Raw genomic sequence first — 18,783 nt, 5'->3', positions numbered from 1 at the left:
CATAGACTTTCATTGCTGAGTTTTGATCTGTCACGTGGATCAATATTGAACCTGTCTCCACAAATTTGAACGAAACAGTGTCCACAAAAATCAGTGACATGTGAATGGCCACATAGACGATCACAGGTATGTGTGCTATCCGTGAAAAACACAGAGAATACATGTACATGAAAAACTGATGTGTAAATAAGTCTTAACTCAGACTTTAGAAACAGATCCATGTGCTTCCCCAAACCCAACTGATCCAGCACGAGGCAAACATCCACTCAAGACTGGTAGAAATTCATCCATGTCCTAAAGTATGATTAACCATCTAATTCAGGAAACAGATGCTGCCACAAAAAATCATATCATCTACCAGTTTATTCAGCCATTTCATTTGCTTGGAAACTAGATAACAACCATTACGGTCGCCATGATTGTTACATAGTTTGTGTTAGCCCCTAAACAGCAAATTTGCCCACAGACAACAGATGAAGGCACAGCATTGTATAAATACGATATGTCAGATTTACCGTTCAGTGGTGTGGGAAAGCTGGCGAAAAAGACTAAGGAAAATGGGAAAAAATATTGGCTAGCTGAAAAAATTTGGGAAATGTTCCTGACAATATTTTTCTCCTGAACAGTAAACTAGCCTGGTTATGCAGTAATACCATAGAATAGGAGGTGTATTTGCTACGTGAATCAGACTTAAGCTACCGTTACACTAAACGACTTACCAACTATCACGATCAGCGATACGACCTGGCCGTGATCGTTGGTAAGTCGTTGTGTGGTTGCTGGGGAGCTGTCACACAGACAGCTCTCTCCAGCGACCAACGATCAGGGGAAAGACTTCGGCATCGTTGAAACTGTCTTCAACGATGCCGAAGTCCCCGGGTAACCAGGGTAAATATCGGGTTACTAAGCGCAGGGCCGCGCTTAGTAACCCGATATTTACCCTGGTAACCATTGTAAAAGTTAAAAAAAAAAAAACAGTACATACTCACATTCCGATGTCTGTCACGTCCCCCGCCGTCAGCTTCCCGCACTGACTGTGTCAGCACCGGCCGTAAAGCAGACGTCACCGCTGTGCTCTGCTTTACGGCCTGGCGCTGACAGTCAGTGCAGGGAAGCTGATGCCGGGGGACATGACAGACATCGGAATGTGAGTATGTACTGTTTGTTTTTTTTTAACTTTTACAATGGTAACCAGGGTAAATATTGGGTTACTAAGCGCGGCCCTGCGCTTAGTAACCCGATATTTACCCTGGTTACCAGTGAACACATCGCTGGATTGGCGTCACACACGCCGATCCAGCGATGACAGCGGGTGATCAGCGACCAAAAAAAGGTCCTGATCATTCCCCACGACCAACGATCTCCCAGCAAGGGCCTGATCGTTGGTCGCTGTCACACATAAAGATTTCATTAACGATATCACAAAAAGCGTGACGTTGCAACGATATCGTTAACAAAATCGTTATGTGTGAAGGTACCTTTATCATTCAGGAATGTGGGAAAGAACCTGTTGGAGTTGTAATAATACTAACACCATATTTGCTGGTTTGCCTAGAATTGCTGATACTGAAAAACTCAAAACAGACTTAACGGAATATTAGCAATTCGAGAGCACAATGTAAAACATATCAATCTGTTAAAAATGTTTTTGTTTTGTTTTATCTTTTTTTACAAGTTCTTAGGAACTGCTCTTCGTAAACATACACAAAAGGTTAGTAAAACCCTCATGTATCGTTATCGTTACTCTATACTATTAATTCCTAATACTCTTCTTGAAGTCTATAGAATTTTTAAGTCTTGGTTACAGAATATCAGCCCCAACTGGATTTTCCTGACCTGCTCGGTCTGACTTCAGAAGTTTACTATCTCGTTCTAAAGTTTGCTTTTCGGAGGCCACAGTAATATAAAAAAAGAACGCACCATGCCCCTCACATAAGAAGCAGTGCCGGCGACAGGCTCATAAAATGAGGCAATGTTTGTCCTCATACATAATATATAGGTCAATCTTTCAGTTAGATGATATTGTCTTATGCAAGATGAAATTTCATAGTTCTCAGAGAGAGAGAAGGAAAACAATGCCAGTTTTTGACAATTTTATGCTATCCAGGTCTCTTAGAATAATATTGTTTTTCCATTAATCATTTTACATGCTATAGTTATCTTTTTTTTCACAATTCATTAACACTTACATTTCCAGAATTTTGTGAGTTCCCAATATTTAAATATTTTGCCTGTAGCTAGTTTCCATACATGATTTATACCATTTTTTTTACATTTATATTCCACTAAACGTGTTTTTATGCCACTAAAAGTCCCTTTTTTCACTAAGCAACCTCATATATATCTTGCTGACAAAGTTTCCTATCTACTTAACAGTTAGTACAAACCTTCTCAGTTAACTACATAACTTTCCTACGATTGCTAGTAGTAATGTTAAAGACAGGTCACATTTCAATTTAAAATACATGAGATGTTCTAAATATTTCACACATTCCATGGAGGACATAAATGCACACATTGCCTGGAGAGTGTGAAGTAGAGAAAAAATAACTCACCTTGCTTGCAGTCACAGTAGCCCCAGTCAACTCTGCCATGACTGTTCCTGAAGAAGCACCAAGGCTTACTCCTCCCATCTGGGTTCCTACAGAAGTTGTGATCACCTAGTCCTTTTCCAGGTGTCCTCTCCAAGAAGGTAGGGATTTCAACCCAATTTAAACAATCTGCGCCAAACTCGGTTACATTAATATAGTCACCTATAGAGCCTTCTTTGCCTTTGTACTTTGTACAACCTGTGTGATGGTGATGAACCGGTAGGTGATGGTGCGGTTGAGGATGCTGTGCAGGTTGAAGAGCCTTGCGAAGTGACTGATGATGTTGGAAAAGATGATAAGTGGGTGAAGTGGAAGACTTATCAAAGCAGCCCCCTATGGGGATGCTCCCTAAAATTAGAGCAAGAGCAAAGCAAGTTATTGTCATGCTGCCAGCACTGTCTGTTTTGTTCCATCTCCACCACTAACCTAGTCCTGAAACTGATGGGGGAGGTGGAGCTGCCACTTCCCCCTAATCCCATCCAGCCCATTTCATACTCATGCAGGAAGAAATACAGGTCTTGACAGCAGAAGTCTGCAGAGTAAAACAGGGCTGACAAAAGAGAGACCAATCCTCAGTTAAGGAAAAGGGAGAAGCAGAGGAAAGAGGAGGAGGGAAAGGAATATGTGGGCTAGGTTACTTATTGTAAGAGGAACAAGTTCTATGGACAAAAACTATTTAAGATTCCTAACAAGTCACATAAGGCTGCGTGCTTGCATGTGTCAACACTGAAGGAACCATGTCAGTTTCCATCCAGGTGCTGTGCCAAGTTGTACGCTGGCACTTAGTTAAAGAAAACTGGAAAGTGAGCCAGTCGTTGGCTTGTGAGGGTTATAAGCAGTTAAATCCGTGCATTTTTGGGTGTACTTCTGTGTCTATAGTTCTGGACGTATATTAGAGACAGATGCTTCAGATCTCTATTTTCCCTTTTCCGGCAATTGTAGCACAAAACTTTAAAGACAAAACATGAATCATAGACAATATGTGATAGCAAGACGTATAAGCTCCCTCCATCTCTACAAACTTTAAGGAAAGTGAAATAAAATAACACAGGAAAGAAGTCCCAACACTAGTATAACGCTTCCCAAACTATTAAAATACCAGACAGGAATGTAGTAAATGGCAAAAAAAAAGTTCTGGAACAACATATGAATTTCTCAAGATTTTTTTCAGCATGGCCCAAGTAGGAAACCTTTAAGAAATAAGATATGAAGGACACTTCTTCATGTCTTTCTCTTTCCTAGACACATTGGTGGTATCAGTGCAGGGCAATAGCTTCAGGTGAGCTGATCTGCCAGTTTTCTGTGGTGCCAGCAGCAGGCTGGTGGAGAAGATGTAACTTTGTGTCCTGGTAAAGAGCTCATTATGCTTCCCTCAGTTCTTTCTTCTCCTGCTGTTAGTGCTGCTATTCCCAAAGAACTTGCATTGCCCGGATTTATTGATCGAAAGGCTCTTAGTTCACTTACTGGAATAAAAGCAGTGGGCTGTGTCTCATGTAGGAGTCTGTTCTCTCCAGCTGTTTTAAAGAGCATGCATCCAGGCAAAGCGCAGGCAGTCAGCTGGTCAGATGATCCCGCTCCCAGCAATGCAGATAGTATTTCAGTCATCTTCTTAGTGTGCTGCAAGTGACAGAAATAAAGATCAACCTAAACTCTGCCCCAGCGCTTTGTTTCTTGAAGCAAAACTAGTTCAGCAAAAGGCTACGAAAAGCTGCATTGCGTAGTTATTAAACGCCAATTGCTTTCTGTGTGGATTGTAATGACATAAACATTTAAAATAATGCCATACAAATACAGTAAACAGAATTATAATAATAATAATAATAATAGTAATTCTTTAAAAGTGCATCACGATGGGTCATATGCCACCATGGGCATCATCTGCAAGGACTTTGTAGATGTACTCCCCTTGTTCACTTGTGTTGCCTCCAGTTTCCTCCCACAATCCAAAGACATACTGATAGCAAAGTTAGATTGTGAGCCCCATCGGGGACAGCGATTGTGTTATCTCCAACATTCTGTGGAATTAATTGCGCTATATAAGAGTAAAATAAATAAATACAAATAAAGGGAAGGTGTAATGGGAAAGTAACGTAGTAATATAGTAACATAGTTAATAAGGCCGAAAAAAGACATTTGTCCATCCAGTTCAGCCTATATTCCATCATAATAAATCCCCAGATCTATGTCCTTCTACAGAACCTAATAATTGTATGATACAATATTGTTCTGCTCCAGGAAGACATCCAGGCCTCTCTTGAACCCCTCGACTGAGTTCGCCATCACCACCTCCTCAGGCAAGCAATTCCAGATTCTCACTGCCCTAACAGTAAAGAATCCTCTTCTATGTTGGTGGAAAAACCTTCTCTCCTCCAGACGCAAAGAATGCCCCCTTGTGCCCGTCACCTTCCTTGGTATAAACAGATCCTCAGCGAGATATTTGTATTGTCCCCTTATATACTTATACATGGTTATTAGATCGCCCCTCAGTCGTCTTTTTTCTAGACTAAATAATCCTAATTTCGCTAATCTACCGTATCTGGGTACTGTAGGTCTCCCATCCCCTTTATTAATTTTGTTGCCCTCCTTTGTACTCTCTCTAGTTCCATTATTTCCTTCCTGAGCACCGGTGCCCAAAACTGGACACAGTACTCCATGTGCGGTCTAACTAGGGATTTGTACAGAGGCAGTATAATGCTCTCATCATGTGTATCCAGACCTCTTTTAATGCAGTAAGAGTAAGACACTCTTTAAGCAAAGATTTTATGCTAAGTGTATTTTGAAAAAATGTTGGCAATTAGATTTTTATCATAATCTCTATTTACAGTAAAATAAAAATGAGACATTCTGCAGTTTTCACAATGGCCACTTGGGGCTATTCTAGACTTTAATACAGATCAGGAGTGGACATAGCATTGATGTAACCTGTGCAGCCGTACAGGGGCCCAAAAGGTAAGGGGGGCCACTCACACCTCCAAAGCAGGGCATTATGACCTGTTAGGCGGCAAAGGGCCCATGTAACATTCTTCCGCCTGTGTCCGCCCCTGATATAGATTTTTATTAGTGATGAGCGAACGTGGTCGCCACCACTCGGTACTCGCCCAAGTATCACTGTGCTCGGTGTACTTGGGTCTCCGCCTTTAAATTTGGCGCTTTTTAGAGCGCCAATGAACATGCAGAGATTGTCAGCCATGCACTGTAATACCGCAGCCATCTTTGTTGTGCTATTACAGTGATTGGCTGGCCGCACAATATCATCAGGTCTATAAGAGACCTGATGCCGCCCTTCTCGCCGCATTCTGCTCCGGACTCAGCTAGTGTAGGGAGAGCTGCTGCTGAGATAGGGTCAGACTCGTTCTTTTATTAGTTAGTGTAGGTCTGCTAGTGTTCAGTCCACAACTCCTGAGAAACCAATAGTCCTTTTCAGGGCTAATTTGGGGGTACATAGATTGCAGCACTAGGTAGGCAGGGGAGTCTATATGCACATATCCACATCAGTGCAAGGTATGCAGGCACTGTATGTGAGTATATAGATCTCACTGCATACCTCCAAAAGCTCCATTACTGTCTGCTGCTGAAAATTTTGTACATACCTAGCTGCAGGTATCCATGGCTAGGATTTTTTTTTTTTTTTGCATCTTATACCTGCTAACTGTATTACAAAGCAATCCATAGCCCTCTTTTTTCTATTTATTATTATTATTACTATTTATTTATTTGCTTGGTCACACTGCAGAATACGACCAGGTCATTTTAATACAAGAGCGTGAAAATCTAACAATTTAAAATGGCTTTTTTGTCCTAGACATCAGATGTGAGTGCACAGAAAATTCTGGCTTTTTTTTTGGTACTATAGTATTTTTTGGAGTGTCATTTTTGAACATCATTTTGCTGACCAAAAAATCTTTGGCTGGTCCAAAAATATTTAGCTACAGTTCTTATATTTATCACTGTGATTTGTACGCCACCCGCACCGCATATCATGGTGCTAAATATTTTAGAATTTTAGTACTCCAATTTTTTTTTTAGTTTCATAGCCTACTTATTGACACAATTTTGGTGGGCCCAAAAAAATCAAGGCCACATTTTGATCAGTCTGTTATCTCCGTCAGATGCCCGGTCTATCTGTGGTCTACAAATATTTGCTTTTCAGGCATACATTCACCTTTTTTGTCTGTGTGCTACCCTTGGTCTATACAGTATTTTGTGGGAAAAAATGGGATGGGGAAGTGGACGTGATGCTGATGGCGCATGCAGAGGACGAGACAGTGGCCAAGCTGAAAGTGGGCCACAACAAAGACCCACATCTTCTCGCTCGACCTTCCTGTCCCAGTTTTTAGGGGACCGCAGCACACCACTATTGAAGCCAGAGCAGTGTGAAACGGTTGTTGGTTGGATAGTGGATAATGCTAAAAGTCACTTTGCCACCACCACCACGTCTTCCACACGGTTAAGTCTGAGTAGTCGTGAGTCTGGACCATATTTTACTCACCCTGATCCTCCTTCCTCCCACCATGCCTAGTACCCTGAGACAACTGATCCCAAATTTGGACACTCTGAAGAGCTGTTCAATTTTACCTTTAAAGATTCCGGACTCTCAGCCGGTCAACTTGAAGTGGGGCAAGATGAGATCGCATGTAGCGATGCCCAAAGATTTGAGCAGCCACGGTCACACGAAGGTGATGGTGGGAAAGTGTCACAAGAGGTGGATGATGATGAGACACAATTGCCAGAAAGTCAGGAGGAGGAGCACAGCACGGATGTGGAAGGCGAGGTGGTAGATGGCAAAGTAACTGACTCAACCTGGCAGTAGGACATGCAGAGCGAGGACAGCAGCACACATTGGGAAGGAGGCATAGCACCCCATCAGGCAGGAAGAAGCTGAGTGGTGGCCGCAGACAGAAGACATGCATCCGTACCCCGTAACACAAACATGACAGAAGTTGCCATTCCAACTGTTAGATCTTCCCGAGTCTGGTTATTTTTTAAAGACTCTGACAATAATTCCAAACATGCCATTTGCAACACCAGCCATGCCTGTATCAGCAGGGGTAGTAAAACTACTAGCCTGACCACCACCAGCATGATCAGGCACATGGCAGCAAAGCACCCGACTTAGTGGGCGGAACCCCAGGCTCCAGGAACACTGTTTGCAGGTGACACCACTGCTTCTTCCACTGTTTTGTGCACAAGCCAATCCCCAGTCCACGGTGCATGCGAAGATGCCTCATGCCCTGCACCTATTGTTGCCCTCAGTCAACTAGCACCATCATCAAGCCAGTCCACATCCTTGTCCCAGCGGAGCCTTCAGCAGTCTATTCCCCAGTCAATGGAACGCAAGCAGAAAAACGTAGCCAACGCCCCACAGGTTACAGTACTAAATTCTCACATTTCTCATCTGTATGTGCTGGAAATGTTGCCTTTTAGGCTAGTTGAGACGGAAGCTTTCTGCAACCTGATGGCGGCGGCCATCCCAAGGTACTTGGTCCCCAGTCGCCACTATTTCTCCCAGTGTGCCGTCCCGGCATTACACCAGCACGTGTCCCACAACATTACCCGTGCCCTCACCAATGCTGTTACTGGGAACGTCCATCCAACCACAGACACGTGGACAAGTGCTTGTGGACATGGACGGTACATCTCACTGATGGCACACGTGGTTAACATAGTGGAAGCCAGGACCCAGTCGGACCTAGGGATGGAACAAATCCTCCCGACGCCAAGGATTACGAGCCCTATGTCAATCAGGGTTGCCCCCACAGTCTACAGCTCCTGCACCTTCTCCTCCACCTCCTCTTCAGCCTCCATCTCTGAAATAAGCACATCAGTCAGAAGCTGGAAGCACTGCAGCACTGCCTCAGCCAAGCAGCAACAGGCTGTGCTGAAGCTAATCTGCTTAGCTGGCAAACCGCACAATGCTGAAGAGTTGTGGACAGTGCTGAAAGAGCAGTCAGATTTTTGGCTGACACCGCTAAACCTACAGTCAGGCATGGTCATGTGTGACTATGGCCTGAACCTGGTGGTGGCTCTGAGGCAAGGTGAGCTCACACACGTACCTTGCTTGGCCCATGTGCTTAACCTCGTCGTTCAACGTCATTTCTGCTAGTGAAAGTACACCACCTGTCTGCACATTTTAGAAGGTCAGCTACAGCTTCAGCTGCCCTTGCTGTGCTTCAGCAGCATTTGCAGCTTCCGGCTCTCCATCTGGTGTGTGATGTCCCCATGCATTGGAACTCTACACTGCATATGTTGGAAAGGATTTGTGAGCAGAAGAGGGCAGTTGATGACTACTAGCATCAACAAGGCCGTTGTTATTTCATTCAGACTCCACACATAAGTCATCAGGAGTGGACATGGATGTCAGACATATGTACCTTCCTTCAAAATTTGAGGACTGCACCAAGATGATGAGCGGCGATGACGCCATAATTAGCATCACCATCCCGCTTCTCTGCATTCTGAAAACCTCTCTGCTCACAATTAAAGAGGACGCATTGCAGGTGGAGCACGAGGACATGGAGCAAGGAACCATACAGGGTGATTAAACACAGCCCAGCCTCATGTCGTCCCAACGTGGATTGGTATAAAATGAGGAAGAGGATGAGGAGGAAGAACAGGAGCTACTTTCATGGACTAGAGACGGTACTACAAGCACAACTGTCATACCATCTGTTCAGCGTGGATGGCCTGAGAACAGGGAGGAGGACAGCATGGTCAGTCGTTCTGTTGGGGAGGACACGGAAGTCTTGCCTGTTAGCAATCAGGCATGCATGGCTGACTTTATGTTGCGCTGACTTTCCCGTGACCCTCGCATTACTAAACTTTTCGGTGACACTCATTACTGGTTGGTGACACTTCAAGACCCACACTACAAGGAGAACTTTCAATCTCTTCTTTGAGAGGCAGACAGGTGTACTAAAATGGTGCAGTACCAGAGGGCCCTTGTAGCAGGATTTGTAAAAAATTCCCATCTGAGAATGCTGGCGGCAGACGTCAGAGTTTGTTGGACAATCAAGGACTACAGGCGAGAGAGACAGAAGTACAATCCAGCACAGGCAGGGGAACAATGGCCAAGTTCTGGGACAGTTTTCTCTGACCCTCCCATTGTGCCAGCACAGAGGCAAGGGGTGCTGTCACAAGAAGTGCGATGTTTGGGAAAATGCTGAGTGAGTACCTTGCTGATCGTACAAACATCTTCCATGATTCCTCTGTGCCTTTTATTTATTGGGTATCCAAGCTGGACACGTGGCAAGAACTGGCTCTCTCTACGCCTTGGAAGTCCTGGCCTGCCCTGCTGCTAGCATTCTGTCAGTGCGGGTTTTTAGTGCCACTGGTGGAAATGCTGACAGGCTGACTCTCATAAAAATGAACAAGGGCTGGATGGGGCAAAACTTCTGTACACCACCAAATGAAAACAGCGAAACATAACCTCAAATACATTGTCTTTTTTGAGGAGGTGTATTCTCATGCACCTCTTCACAACCACACATGGGTATACGCTTCCTGAGTTTGTCTATTTGGTGTTATCCTCCTCCTTATCCTCATCCTCACCATCCACAACAACTAAAACACCAGGGTGAACAAAATACGTGATGCAAAAGTCACTCAATTTTTGTGCAAGGGTGTTTTTAGGATGCCCATTACTAATTTGAAACAAAAACATTTTTTACTCCCCCAGGGGGAAATGTTTGCCAGCCCATACATTTAGTGTATGGGCATTCAAAATATAGGACCCCTGCTCCTTTAAATTGGGAATAGAGACATATGAGGACATCCTCCACATCTCTTCAGGCACCACCACTAGAACACGAGGGTGAAGGGATTCCGTGATGCAACAGTCACTCAATTTTTGGGCAAGGGTGTTGTGATGATGCCCGTAAATACTTACCAAAAATACAAAATTTTTACCCCAGGGGGAAATGTTCATCAGCCCATACACTTAGTGTATGGGCATTCAAAATTTAGGGGACCTGCTCCTTTAAATTGGGAATAGAGACATATGAGGACATCCTCCACCTCTCTTCAGGCACCACCACTAGAACACGAGGGTGAAGGGATTCCATGATGCAACAGTCTCTATTTTTTGGCAAGGGTGTTTATGATGCTCGTAAATAATTTTAAAAAAAAGTGTCCCCCCCAGGGGGAAATGTTTGCTATGCCATACACTTGGTGTATGGGCATTCCAAGTATAGGTGAAGAGCTCCTTTTTAATGTGACATTTTTTTTTATGAGACCCTCCTCCACATTTCTTCCAAGGGGGAATGTGGTGCATGCAAATTAAGGCCAGGCCTTGCATTCACTTCATGGCCAAAATTTTTGGTAATAAAATAAAAATAATAATGTGAACTTTTGTTTCATGTGGCCATTCAGTACGTGGTTTCAAATTGTTATTGGAGTGCATGTAACATTGGTGCAGGGCAGGCCTTGCACTCAGTGTATAAGCAAACAATATGGGAGACACACTTTCTTCTAATGGGAACAATTTTGTTATGAGGTGGTAAAGTACATCTGCTGAAAGGGTTATTGGGGTGCATGTAACATTGGGGCAGGCCAGGCCTTGCATTCATTGCATAAGCAAACAGTATGGGAGACACACTTTCTTCTAATGGGAACAATTTTGTCAGGAGGCCGTAAAGTACGTCTCCTGAAAGGCTCATTAGGGTTCATGTAATTTTGGGACAGGGCAGGCCTTGCATTTAATGCATAAGAAAACAGTATGAGAGACCCACTTTCTTCTAAATGGAAAAATTTTGGTCATGAGAGTGTAAAGTACGTCTGCTGAAAGGCTCATTAGGGTGCATGTAACTTTGGGGCGGGGCAGGCCTTGCATTCAATGCCAAGGCTAACAGTATGGCAGGACCAACTGAACAATGTGAACTTGTTTTTCCTATGTCCATGCAGTATGTGGGCTCATCGACTTATTTCGGTGCCTGTAACTTTTGGGGCAGGGCAGGCCTTGCATTCAATGCATAAGAAAACAGAATAGGAGACACACTTTCTTCTAATGGGAACAATTTTGTCATGAGGCCGTAAAGTACATCTGCTGAAAGGCTTATTGGGGTGCATGAAACTTTGGGACAGGGTAGGCCTTGCATTCAATGCATAAGAAAACCGAATGGGATACACAATTTCTTGTAATGGGAAAAATTTTGACATGAGGCAGTAAAGTACGTCTGCTAAAATGGATATTGGGGTGCATGTAACTTTGGGGCAGGGCAGGCTTGCATTCAATGCAGCATTTTTTCAGGAGGCCCCCCTGTACGTCTCGTGAAAGGGGTATTGGTGTGCGTCATAATTTTTGGCAGCCCAGCCACTCACTGCATAGGCAATAACAGTATAGGAGACCCACTGTTTAATGGGCCTTTAAGAACATTAATGCCATCTGATGTCCCTCGAAAAATAGGGTCAGTGATTTTAAGAGTCCCTCCTTCATAAATGAAACAAGATGGGTCTGCTTATGTGTCACACACCACATGGCCAGCTAGGGTTGTTAAATGTTACAATGACATTACCCAGTGAATGCATTTGTATTGGTTGAAAGCAATGCTAAATTTGAAAAACGCATCAAAAACACTGCGTGTGAACATAGCCCAAGTGGTGGAGGAACATTTTTGATTGGGGTTAGTTACTTTGTTTTATATAATTCATTATCCTGGAAAAGATGTTCCTTAACATATTTCCCAGTAAAATCCATTTTGTTTTCGTTTTTGTATGTTTTTTGGTGCGCCTGTAAAAATGGTATGAAACTCTTACAACATTGTTTACAGCTATGACCTAGGAGTCAGAAATGCTTCCAGGGGCGATTCCCATGATATTACTGTGTCTTTTGAGCAGTGTTTCCATCATTTTCAGACATTTTTAGACCTAAAAGGACCCCGGGGGGATCGTGGTAAAAATGCTCGGGTTTCCCACAGACTTACAGTCCCCAAGCATTCCAATTTGCTCGACCCGATCAACGAGCACCCGAGCATTTTAGTGCTCACCCATCACTAATTATTATATGAATAAAAAAATTGCCAGCATGTTTTTAAAAATAAATATAAAACAAAACCAGCTCTGAAGGTGAGTTGCATCTTTGCAGGCAGAGTTGCTGAGCTCACTGATTGGCTGCCGTGCTGTTGACATGACATCACTGGACACGAAAAAGGTGAGTATGTACAGTAAAGTTTGCTGTGTTTGAACAAACCACAGTCGGCGCTAAATATTGTCTGAATGGCGGGAAACAATTGAACTTTGAATACATACAAGCGACTGAAGGCCTCTATACACATTACATAAAAGTCAGATAAAGCTGACAATTTCATTAGGATCACCTAACCATCTAGAATGGACAGGGCTGCCAACAGGAATTTCAGTGCCCCATACTAGAAACAAATTCCCTCTCCCTTGAGACTCCGCCCAGGCTCCAGCTCATTCTCCACCCATCAAACCTTCCACAATCCCACCACTCAGTTTTGGAAAAACTCCACTTCTACACCTTGTCATCACCAATCATACATTATCAGTTGCTATTGAACACCATATCACATACACAGCCATCATTTTTTGTTTTTGCCCAAAAAAATTTTTAAGCCTGCCACCACGACAAGGTAGACTCTATGACGGCACACACACCCGCTGTTGTGATGGACACACAGATAGTGCCCAGGGAATGGACACTAATGGAAATGAGTTTGGAGATGGCAGTAACAAACAGAAGCGTGCGACTGCTGTTGAGAACATGTTGCACTAAACGGGACCTGACACACGTGACCACCATGGCAGTGGCTGGAGGAGGAGCTAACTTCCGTGCAAGGGAAGGTAAAAATGCTAGCTAGAGCCGACGGAGCCGGGAGAGAGGGAGAAAGAGAGGTCAGACAAGCCGGGTTCGATAGCCAGAGGGTAACGCAGTATCCGAGGGCACAGACTAAAGGATGGTCAAATACAAGCCGAAGTCAGTAAACCGGGCACGCACGCAGTAACCAAGGGCACAGACAAGGAGGGTAGTTAGAGGGCAAGTCAGAGATAAGAACCAGAGAATAATAATAATAATAATCTTTATTTTTATATAGCGCTAACATATTCCGCAGCGCTTTACAGTTTGCACACATTTTTTCGCTGTCCCCGTTGGGGCTCACAATCTAAATTCCCTATCAGTATGTCTTTGGAATGTGGGAGGAAACCAGAGTACCCGGAGGAAACCCACACAAACACAGAGAGAACATACAAACTCTTTGCAGATGTTGTCCTTAGTGGGGCTTGAACCCAGGACTACAGTGCTGCAAGGCTGCTGTGCTATCCACTACGCCACCATTCTGCCCTTAATAGAGAATAGCAGAAGTACAGAATCAGAGCACAGGCACAAAATGAAGGACAAGCTGGATCATACACAGGGCAAGCACACGGAAACGAACGGTATATACAAGTGTAGCAAGGTCAGCTGCTCAGCTTAGGACAGAACTATCACTGACAGACTCTTTGGGCAGAGCCCTACTGTACTCTAAACTATTAAACCTTTATTAAAATAGCCAATATTCTTTTTAGGTTTTTTTTTTTTAAGGGAACGTGTTACATACATTTTTTTAATGATCAATAATACCACAGACAGGGGACAAATATTGTCACACCATGATCAGACCACATATTACCACCACATAGTGACTGAATAATACCATGTACAGTCCTGGACAAAAATTTTGAGAATGAGACAAATATTAATTTTTCCAAAGTCTACTGCTTAATTTTTTCTAATGGCAATTTGCATATAATCCTGAATGTCAGAGTGATCAGCTTAACAGCAATTACTGTACTTGCAAAGTCAATATTTGCCCAGAAAATGAACTTTAACCCCCAAAACACATTTCAACATCATTGCAGTCCTGCCTTAAAAGGAGCAGCTAACATCGTTTTAGTGATTGATCCATTTTACACAGGTGTGGGTGTTGATGAGGACAAGGCTGGCGATCAATCAGTCATCATGATTAAGTAAGAATGACATCACTGGACACTTTAAAAGGAGGCTGGTGCTTGGTATCATTGTTTCTCTTCAGTTAACCATGGTTATCTCTAAAGAAACACGTGCAGCCATCATTGCACTGCACAAAAATGGCCTAACAGGGAAGAGTATCACAGCTACAAAGATTGCACCTCAGTCAACAATCTATCACATCATCAAGAACTTCAAGGAGAGAGCTTCCATTGTTGTCAAAAAGGCTCCAGGGCGCCCAAGAAAGACCAGCAAGCGCCAGGACAGTATCTTAAAACTGTTTCAGCTGCGGGATCGGACTACCAGCAGTGCCGAGCTTCCTCAGGAATGGCAGCAGGCTGGTGTGAGTGCTTCTGCACCACTGTGAGGCAGAGACTCTTTGAGCAAGGCCTGGTTTCAAGGAGGGCAGCAAAGAAGCCACTTCTCTCCAGAAAAAACATCAGGGACCAACTGATATTCTGCAAAAGGTACAGGGAGTGGACTGCTGAGGACTGGGGCAAAATCATTTTCTCTGATGAATCCCCTTTTCGATTGTTTGGGACATCTGGAAAACAGCTTATTCTGAGAAGAAGAGGTGAGCGCTACCACCAGTCTTGTCTCATGCCAACTGTAAAGCATCCTGAAACCATTCATGTGTGGGGTTGCTTCTCAGCCAAGGGAATCGGCTCACTCACAGTCTTGCCTAAAAACACAGCCATGAATAAAGAATGGTACCAGAATGTCCTCCAAGAGCAACTTCTCCCAACCATCCAAGAGCAGTTTGGCGCCCAACAATGCCTTTTCCAGCATGATGGAGCACCTTGCCATAAAGCAAAGGTGATAACTAATTGGCTCATGGAACAAAACATAGAGATTTGGGGTCTATGGCCTGGAAACTCCCCAGATCTTAATCCCATTGAGAACTTGTGGTCAATCATCAAGAGATGGGTGGACAAACAAAAACCAACAAATTCTGTCAAAATGCAAGCATTGATTATGCAAGAATGGACTGCAATCAGTCAGGATTTGGTCCAGAAGTTGATTGAGAGCATGCCAGGGAGAATTGCAGAGGTCTTGAAAAAGAAGGGTCAACACTGCAAATATTGACTTGCTGCATTAACTCATTCTAACTGTCAATATAACCTATTGGTACTCATAATATGATTGCAATTATATTTCTGTATGTGATAGAAACATCAGACAAACACTAATAAAAACCAGAGGGCAGCAGATCATGTGAAAATATAATTTTGCTGTTATTCTCAAAAATTTGGGCCATGACTGTACAAGGGTCAAATACCGCCACACCATGACCAGACCACATATAACCATCAAATAGTTACCGAATAATATACAGTATAGTGTCAGTGTACAGGTAATACAGTGACTCCCCAGTGACATTAAACATAGGATCTCTGTATATAGTGTCAGTGTACAGGTAATACTGTGATCACCGGTGAAATTATGCACAGGATACATGTATATAGTGTCAGAGTACAGGTAATACAGTGATCACCAATGACATTATACACGGGAGCTCTGTATATAGTATATAGCATACAGGTAATAAAGTGATGACAGCTACATTATACACAGGAGCTCTATATAGTGTATAGGTAATACAGTGATCACCAGTGCCATTATACACTGGAGCTCTGTATATAGTGTATAGTGTACAAGTAATACAGTGATCACCAGTGACAATATACACAGGAGCTCTATATACAGTGTATACTATACAGGTAATACAATGATCACCAGTAACATTATACACAGGAGCTCTGTGTATGATGTACAGGTAATACAGTGATCAGCAGTGACATTATACACAGGATCTCTGTATATAGTGTATAGTGTAACGGTAATACAGATATCACCAGTGACATTATACACAGGATTTCTGTGTATAGTGTCAGTGTACAGGTAATATACAGATCACCACAGTGACATTATACACAGAAGCTCTGCATACACTGTATAGTATACAGGTAATACAGTGATCAATGATGTTATTATACCCAAGCGCTCTGCATATAGTATTAGTATACAGGAAATAAAGACATCACCAGTAACATTTTACAAAGGAGACTTGTATATAGTGTAAGTGTACAGATAACATATTGATTCACAAGTAACTTCTCTACTTCTCTAGTTGAAGTCCTTAGCTTTTCTTCATCCTGCGCAGACCACCATCACTTCTTCTAGCCAGGACTTGTCTCTGCAGAAAATAACACATACCGTATATACTTGAGTATAAGCCAACCCAAGTATAAGCCGAGGCACCTACTTTTGACACAGAAAACTGGGTAAGCTTATTGACTCGACTATAAGCCGAGTATGCATTGTCCCCTCATCACTGTCCTGCTATGCATGGCTCCCCATCCTGTCCTGGTATGAATGCCTCCCCATCTCTGTCCCTGTCTGCATGCCTCCCCTGTCCCTCTCATTGCCTGCCTGCCTCCCACTTCCCTGTCCTGGTATGAATGCCTCCCCATCCCTGCTCCTGTATACATGCCTCCCCCATGCTGTCCCTGTATACATGCCTCCCCCTCCCTTTCCTGGTATGAATGCCTCTCCTGTTCCGCCCCTGTCTGCATGCCTCCCCCGTTCAGTCCCTGTATGCATGGCTCCCCCGTCCCGTCCCTGTATGCATGGTTCCTATTGAAAAAAGAAAAATCATACCCACCTACCTGAGCTTCCTTGGTGCTGGCACTGCATCTCGTTAACCTATGGGAGTGGAGAAGCATCCATATTCATCACCTTAATGAGCGGTACCACATGACCACAGAGCACAGGAAGAGCTGCAGGCAGGCACCGGTGGCCAGAACGAGATGCAGTGCCAGCACCAAGGGCGTGCAGGTAGGTGAATATGATGTGTGCGCCAGCTCCTGGCATCCGCTGCTCTGCTTCACCCCCAGCTTCCTGTACCATGACTCATGTATAAGCCGAGGGGGGCATTTTCAGCAGAAAAAAATGTGCTGAAATACTTGGCTTATACACGAGTATATATGGTATATACGGTAATTATCTAGCTTTCAGCGCACATTCCCCACTTTTTCCCCAACTTCTACACTATGTCAGATGAAAAAAAAGAGACATAGTGCTGTCCTGCACAGCAACTGGACCCTTCCTCAATTCATCATTTGCTTTCCCCACACTCAATTTATCATCATTTGTTCTCCCCATCCTCAATTCATCATTTGTTCTCCCCCACACCTCACTCTCAAGTCATCACCATTTGCTGTTCCTCATCCCCCAGTGTCAATTCCTCATTATTTTCTGTACCCCATCCACAGACTTAATTCATAATCATTTGCTGTACCCCATCACCCAGTCTCAATTCATCATCTTCTGCTGTTCTCCATTCCCAGTCTAAATTCATCATTATCTGCAGTACCCCATGCTCCAGGCTCAATTCATCATTATTTGCTCTTCACCACCCCCAGTCTCAATTCATCTTTATTTGCTGGACCCCACCCCCCAGTCTCAATTTATCATCATTTACTCTCCCCCACCCCCAATCTCAACTCATCCTCATTTGCTGTTCCCCACCCTAGTCTCAATACATCATTTACTGTTCCCCACCCCCAGTCTCAGTTCATCCTCATTTGTTCCCTCTCCACACACACATTTCATTCATTTTGTTAAAAAAAAAATTGTTTTCATACCTACCTTTCATGCGATCCCCTGCATCTTCACTTCTGGTGCCCAGCACGTGAACTTGCAGGGGCCGGCACCGGTGCGATTACATCATTGAGTAAGGTATCGGCACAGAAGAGGCGGAGGGAGTACAGTGCTGTGCACAGCCGTTCTGTTGACGGCTGTCAAGCTCCAGGAAAGCTCCCTTCGCCGACGAGATGAGCGTAGCAACCCACCCCTGTCCCTGGGCCCCCTGTTTGCTTCTGCTCACTGTGTCTCATACATCAGTAAGGGTAGTAATGCCCTAATGCAGCCCTGAGTATGTATGGAAGCTTCAAAACTCTCCTCTTACAGATAGTGTTGGAGCAGAGAGGGATCCAGCCTGTTGAATTTTGTGCGGTTTTGTTTTGTGTGGAGATAAGCTTCCTCTTTAGGAGTCTGGCAGCAGCTCTCTTTTAGAGAACACAGGAATGCTCAAGCTTAGCATTTCTGGATATGGGAGAGTTGGGAGAGATTTTTCTCAGACAAATGAAAACTTGATCAACAATTATCTAATGTGCATGGCCAGTGTAGTGCAGTGAGGTTGGTGTAGTGCAACAGATAGGCAGGGAC

General features: G+C 43.8%; 1 protein-coding gene across 2 annotated transcripts in view; it reads right to left on the bottom strand.

Annotated features, from left to right (window-relative positions):
- Positions 1–4,058, bottom strand: part of PRSS12 (serine protease 12) — a 305,892-nt gene extending 301,834 nt beyond the window's left edge. For both annotated transcript variants that reach the window (XM_069743759.1, XM_069743760.1), the window contains exon 1: positions 2,556–4,058. In XM_069743759.1, coding sequence (XP_069599860.1) covers positions 2,556–2,976 — 421 coding nt within the window. In that variant the 5' untranslated portion in view covers positions 2,977–4,058. The remainder of the gene's footprint in view (positions 1–2,555) is intronic.
- Between the last annotated feature and the right edge of the window lie 14,725 nt (positions 4,059–18,783).

This window comes from Ranitomeya imitator, chromosome 1 (assembly GCF_032444005.1).
Source record: "Ranitomeya imitator isolate aRanImi1 chromosome 1, aRanImi1.pri, whole genome shotgun sequence".
In the NCBI taxonomy this organism is placed as follows: domain Eukaryota; kingdom Metazoa; phylum Chordata; class Amphibia; order Anura; family Dendrobatidae; genus Ranitomeya; species Ranitomeya imitator.
Note: the sequence above shows the minus strand (reverse complement) of the source record. Positions and strands in the feature narration are given on the sequence as shown.